General features: G+C 30.5%; 1 protein-coding gene across 1 annotated transcript; it reads right to left on the reverse strand.

Moving 5' to 3' along the window:
• Positions 1-4,691: 4,691 nt before the first annotated feature.
• LOC107482039 (LEAF RUST 10 DISEASE-RESISTANCE LOCUS RECEPTOR-LIKE PROTEIN KINASE-like 1.2) lies at positions 4,692-7,306 on the reverse strand. Its single transcript, XM_016102414.3, has 4 exons — positions 7,015-7,306; positions 6,092-6,124; positions 5,747-6,004; positions 4,692-5,646 (listed from the first exon to the last, which is right to left on the reverse strand). The coding sequence occupies exons 1-4, from the start codon at positions 7,112-7,114 to the stop codon at positions 4,745-4,747; spliced, it is 1,293 nt and encodes a 430-aa protein (XP_015957900.1). The 5' UTR covers positions 7,115-7,306; the 3' UTR covers positions 4,692-4,744.
• Positions 7,307-7,312: the final 6 nt, after the last annotated feature.

A 7,312-nucleotide genomic window follows, 5' to 3' on the forward strand; every position in this document is an offset into this window, starting at 1 on the left:
TTTTATTATTCTTTTAATTATATATATTTTATTAAAAATTAAAAATTAATTTAATTTTTCAGTTGATAATCGTTTAACATTTCTCTTTTATTTATTTTTAAACCTTTTTCTCTTTTTTTAATCTTTGTTCATCTATTATTTTGTTAGTTTAAAAGATTAATCCTTTAACAAAACCGTTTTTAATCACGTATAATTAAAAAATCTAATGCCAATAAAAAATAGAATAAAATATCAAATAATTGATCATCAAATAAAGATTAATATATTATAAAATATTTTTTGGTTGCCAATGGTATCTTCCAACCCAATAAGTCAAGGACTAATTTGTTGCGGTTGCAGATACACAAGACAAGATTTGAATCTCCGACACTTATTTATGCTGACAATGAGCTTACCACTAGACCAATTCAAATTAATTAAGGTTATTATATATTTATTATAACATTAATTTGCTTTTTGAAAGACTAAAACCGGTATGAATTAGTAATCTAAAAAAGAAAATCAATTTGGTTTGATAAAGTGATCAGTTTACTTGTTTGTTTAAGCAAGTGTCAAGTGATTTGAATCCAGACATATATATACAATAGTTCATTGACTAGCAACAGACTTTTAAATAAAGTTCAAATTCCGATAAATTAATCCATTATTTATTGAACCTGGAGATACCATAAAAAATAAAAAAATTAATATAAAAAAAGAATAATTGAATTGAAGTGGTAACTTATTTGAAATAAAGTTCAACCTTTAGAACTAATTTAATGTCTTAAGTCGTTTAAGAAATAAATGAATATCTCATAACTTTCTTGATGAATATTAATTATGCCAACCAACTTTTTAAATACTAATAAATTTATGTTGTTACAAATATTTTTAAAACAAATTTTGTTTTCCACAACTCTTTCTGAAAGGTAAAGCTTTTACTCTAAATCCGTTTCAAGTTTCTTATATATACAGAGCAAGATATTCCATATACTGGACAAAAGCAAGCATAAAAGACGAAGATTTGGTTGGCGAACAATGGCTGTCAAACTTTAATTTGCGTTGTGCTCGTTATTTTATTCTTGGATTTTATTTTTATATACATTCTTTTTACTGCTAACTAAGAGTTTAATCCCCTTCCTATATTATTGAAAAATTGAAAAATAAACAGAGTTCATTTGAGGTTGCAAATAGTGGACTGTTTTTGAAAAAATTTAATATATTTTTTACATTAGTTTGTGTTTTTAAAATTAAAAAATCTAATAATAATTTTATATATTAAAAAATTTACATTTATTTCTAATATTTATTAAGGTTATTTTAAATGTTATCTATTTTTTTTTAATTGTGATTATTAAAATTACTCATATTTTATTATTCGCGACCTCTAAATGAGTATAAAAAAAGGTTATGTCATTTGAGCTATATTTCTTTTGCTTAATAAATTAACTTTTAAACAGCAAAATTTTACCAAATTAAATCTAACAAAATAGCAGATGCACGTGAGAAGAAGGTGGGTATGGTATAAAAGGCTGAAAGAATTAAGATAGAGATGCATGTGTCCCTATTGAAAGTGTCAATGGGTTTGGTCGTTCCATTAAGAGGCGACAAATTCATGTTGGGAGTTCATATCTTGCCATCACTGTATATAAAACATTCATCGACACCCCCAAACACTATATGCCGCCTATTACCATGCATCTCTTTTGGCTACACACATAAAATGACACCTTCTTTTGTCACCTCATACAATGCAAAGGTAACATGACTATATATTGATTGATTCTTATTCTTTAATAAAAGAAAAATCACTACACTAGCTAGTAGTGTAGATCTAATTAAGAAAAGCTTTATATCACTTAGAAAAAATCTTTTAGATAACGACTAATTCAGTGATCAACAAATTTCTATCATCAATAATAAAGAAAGAGAAAGTATAGAGAGCCAATGGAGTATCTGTACAATGTGTATAATGGGGATTTAAGAATGTTCGATTTAGTAGGATATCAGATGTTTATTATTCCTGGTACCCGGATGGTTATTCTAGATAGTATGAGTGTATTGTATTTGAGAAATTAGTAGTATTTTATTCTAAATGTTCATTTTTAACTTATATTAGACTAAATAAATAACCTATTGTACACATTGTACAAATACTCCATTGGCTCCCTAACGGAATTGATCACTTGGGAAATCTTGGAAAACAATCACGTTGCTTGTCCCTTTATATTATTTTTGAACCATTTTTATATGATTGGTGTTCCTCTTGGCTGCTTCTAACAGGAAGTTAGTGGATGGCAAATGCTCTACACTACTTTCGGCTTCCATTCTCCACCATGCTATAATCCAATATCCTATTGGTGATTTATTTGATTATGATAATGACAAGGGGGATAATAGTACTTGTCATCATAATGCAATAATGTAAGTATAGATTATATATATATATATCATGCTCCTTATAGTGATTATGGGATCTCTTTATTAAACTAAAAATAATGTAAGTAGATAATATCATTGATCTCCACATCCATGTCAGTGTAATCTGTCCTTTCATTCAACTAAAAATAATGATTTTTGATTAGTGGATATATCATATATTATCATACTCTAAAAGAATTTCAAATTAAATAGGGTATATCTATATAGGTGAAAAAGCAAATAATTTATATCAATGGACAATGGGAGAAACATATCAAAGATTCCACATAAGAAAATTAAAATACGAATTATATAATAATATAAAATTATAATTATTTATTGACAAAGACAAAATTCTGGTAGTGCTTTAGACTGTTGCATCAAGTGGTGGTGGATGACGAGATATGTCATAATCTTTTGACATTCACTAATTTGAATGCCTTTATACCCAAGACAGTGACTCAACCATGAATCTATGGTTAACCTGAGTATTGGTTAGGCACCTCTTTCGTTTTCTTAGTTAATAGTTGCTCTTCTTTTTCTTCGTTTACAGATGTCCTTTTATTCAATACGAATCTTTTATTTTTTTAAACACAATTTTGGTTAAGAAAATTAATTTTCTCTCTACTAACAATTGACTAATTATTAGTTAAAAATTTGATTCTTATTTTTTTTTCATGTTTGTATTCGGAATTTCTTTTTGATAAATAAAAAAGTATTATTAAAGTCAAAATAAAATGAAGAATGATATGAAAAGAGTATCCAACTCAAAACAAAAAAGAGAATGATCAAAATCATACAATAAAAATTCATATATCAATCATGATTTAAGAAAAAAAAAGGCAATCACCGATAATGTGCTACTGCTACTCACATCATAACTCATATTCAACATCTGTGTCAACTTACTATATACATATAAAGCAAAAATAACTATATATTACACAACTCATTTTTGAAGAATCTAAGAACCTTTTTGTAAAGATAGATTGGGTTAAGTGGATGGCAAAGAAAGGATAAAGAGAACATCCAGCTTTGTGAATGGCCGAGGAATGCAATTATTTATTCCATCACAAAAAATAAAAAATATAAAGGAGAGGGATTCACAAATACATGGAACTTTGAAAAGGTAGCTTGTAACGTTTTGTCATTGTCCAAATCTAAAGCTTCTCTGCTAGAGCATAATAAGTAATGATAAGGTTTATTGAATTCTTTTTAATATTAAAAGTATTTTTTTTTTTTAATTTGTTGAGCTGTCATAAATTTTATTTTGGTTCTCCTGAAAATAAATTTTGGCCCAACTATATAGGCTTAACATTATGTTCTCTTCTTTATATTATATTCTTTTTGTTTTGGACAAGATCTATTCCTTATTTGTTGATTGACATTTGACAAAAAAAAAAAGGTTCCCAATCAAAACCTAAAAACGTCAACAAAAGTCCAATATTATTTTAGTTATCAAAACTCCCCGGCCCAAACATTAACCTTGGGAGCTACCCACCAAAACTGTATAGAAACAGTCATGTGTTATTCTGTTAACCTAGAGAGGGTTGGTGGATCAAATTCGGGTTTGAATATTCGGCTTTGAATTTGTGGGTCATGTTGTACTTTTTTTTTTAATATTTCAATACAAATTTGAGTTTCATTCCTAAGCTTGTTGTTGGTAAACTAAACTTTGACCCCTCCCAAAAGTTATGGATATTGATCTGATCTATTATTGGGTTGAATCTCGTACACTACTAAAATTGGATTATAGATTTTAAACATATATTTGTATATTTGCATATCTGTAAAAATAAATAAATAAATATTTTTTATGTTTTATTTATTTCGCATAGAGATTTTGGGTTCGAATCTCATTTTTAACTTTGAAAAAAATAAAAAAAAAGTCTAATAATTTTAGTGCAGATCAAATTGAGATTTTGGTCGTATCTAATCCGATCGACGTTAACTCTAGAAATGAATGCCAAAAAAGGAGAAAGGAACTCTCCTAAACAATAGTAAATGACAAGAATTCATGTTCCAAATTGGTGGTGTACATTAGTTGGTCAACAAATTTGAATTGGATTTTGTTAGGTAGACCATGTAAATAATGAGTTCTAGAATTGGCACAACAAAGAAAAAAAATACTCCATTTTCAAATTATCTCCTAAACCCTAACATTATGATAACCCATCAGCACAGTTAATGAATTGATCATCCATTCATTGTTAATTGTGCATAAGTAAATCGAATAAAAAAAAACCATCCAATAAAAAATAATGAACATAATTATATGTATACTCATTGAATTAAACATTCGACATATCCATTGTTCATATTGTTTAGTATTCTCATTCTCTACCTATACTTTCCCATTTGAATCAGGTGAAGGTGGAGGTGGTTCGTTCTTAAGCAGGGTTGCATCGTTATCTTCTTGTTTTGATATATCCATCACCTCTGGTTTGCTTTTATATTTCCCATCACTTTGTATATCCTTCAAAGTATCCAACACTTGTACCATTGAAGGCCTCATATCCTTAGAACTCTGCAAGCACCGAAATGCCAACTCTGCAACACCATTGATCATCTTCCTTACCCTCAAATCCGATTCGAATCCAAGGCTTTTGTCTACAATCTCATGCAACGCACCACTCTGAATCTTCTTCATGGCCATGTTGGACAAATTGATCTCATGCCTATGCCTTGTTATGTCAACTGCACGCATTGAAGATATTAGCTCAATCAGCACAACTCCAAAGCTGTATACATCGCTTCTATCTGTCAGCTGGTAGTACTCGTGGTACTCCGGATCAACATAACCAGGTGTGCCTTGTGGCGCTGTTGAAATGTGAGTTAAGTGGTTTGGAAATAGTCTTGAGAGTCCAAAATCTGCTACTTTGGCTCTAAAGTGATCATCAAGAAGGATATTATTGGTTTTAACATCTCTATGGATGATGTCTGAAGCATGAAGATATACCAATGCACTAGCTGTGTCTATAGCAATGTTCATTCGAGTATCCCAACATAGAGCACCAGATTTCGCTTTCTGCCCGTGGAGATGATCTGCAACTGTTCCGTTCGAAACATATTCGTAGACAAGCATTAATTCACTGCTGTGGCTGGAATTACATCCATACAATGATACCAGATTTTGGTGGCGCAAGCCTGTTAAGATCTCAATTTCATTCATAAATTGCTCTACTGTCCTGTAATTGTTCTCATACATCTTTTTCACAGCAACAAAACGGCCGTCTCCAAGTTTTCCTGACCAAACAAGTATGAAACATTTGAAACTAATGACTTAAAAAAGCAAGCAATTATGTATTTATAACTCTTTGATCATTAAGGATATTGCTGTGGATACCAAAATATACTTTCCCAAAGCCTCCATCTCCTAGTTCTCTGTCTGAATCAAAGTTGTTTGTGGCCTCTTGAAGTTCTCTATAGGCAAAGAATTGGAGTCCAGAGTATTTTTGATGTCCCTTTTCAGTGTCTTCTAAAAAAGAAGACATGCTGTGAGATGGTATAAATGATACATCTTGAAAATTCTTCTTCCATCGACGGTAATAGAGACTAAAGGCAATGCCTAATATAACTGCACTAAGCACAGCAGCAGCAACTCCTACGAAGAATGAGTTGGATTTTCAATTGATATGATGTTTATAGGGCTTAGTGAAAATAAATTATTCATAAAGATTGCATTTGTTACCTATAGCAACTTTCTTCTTCCAATTCAATTTACCTGAAACGGTTGAGATAGAGGACAAAGTTTGAATGAGATGAATATTGTCAAATAACTTCATATTGTATACACATACCCCATCAAATTCATTTGCCAATTCAAATTAAGGTTAAGCAGAATACTTTATGGTTGCATAAAAAGTAAAAACCCTACTGTTTTAGCAATAGAAAACGTTAAACTTTTTCCTTTTCAAAGAAAAATATCATAGTTAGATATTAGATAATTCAAACTGGTCAAAGTAAAAATTGTCGTGCAGTGTGAAAACATAAGGATAAAGGTAGACCATTAAAAGTAAAAAGGAAGCATGGGTCTGCCTCGTCTCCAATCTGAAAAAGCAACAATCTTTATTGGATAGAAACTAACAGGCAAAGACTCTGGCTTTTCTCCTCTGAGAACTACCACAAAAAATAATATTTATGTAAACAAAAGAAATTAACCATGTACATAAAGTTTAGATAGAAAAATGCTAGAAGTTCATCAGAATTTATTGTTTTTTGCCATCATTTAATCTAACAACATACTTTAACTCGCATCTTTAAACATTGATGACTAATTGATTGTCAAAAACAATAATTTCGGATGGCCTTCTAACATTCTTCCTCTAGAAAAACTAGAACAACCAGAGGATAACCATGGTTTATGCTTTCAAGAGGTGTGGTGATAAGTTCTGAGGAAATGAGAGTGGATTATTGGGAATATCAATGGTAAAGTCAACTACTTTCAATATTTCCACATCTTCTATAGTGGCAATGCAGATTCATCAAGATTTCAAGATATACATAAACTCTTGCACCAAAATCTTTTCTCTAATATAAAAACCCATTTCTAAAACCATTGTCCGATTGTCATATATATTCACATGAAGAAAATAAGAAGGTAAGAAGACATACTATGATGATGAGAACAATCCAAAGAATGATTAGTTCCATCAGGGCAATAGCAAGTAAACTGAAACTCATCTTTGGATCCGCATATTCCTTTAGTCGACATGCATCCTATGCATCTTTGAATGTCAAAAGGTGAACTATAATTCACATCAAACCCAGCACTCAAGGCTCTATTCAACCCTTCAATTCCATCCTCATTCCCTCTCACTTCCTCTATCGCCTGCACTTCCACATGAACTCCTTTGCAGTTCTGAGCCACCGCCACTCCCAAATCCCCATAAAAAGCTCGCTTTTTGGGATC

The sequence above is a fragment of the Arachis duranensis genome, chromosome 3, assembly GCF_000817695.3.
Source record: "Arachis duranensis cultivar V14167 chromosome 3, aradu.V14167.gnm2.J7QH, whole genome shotgun sequence".
Lineage (NCBI taxonomy): Eukaryota > Viridiplantae > Streptophyta > Magnoliopsida > Fabales > Fabaceae > Arachis > Arachis duranensis.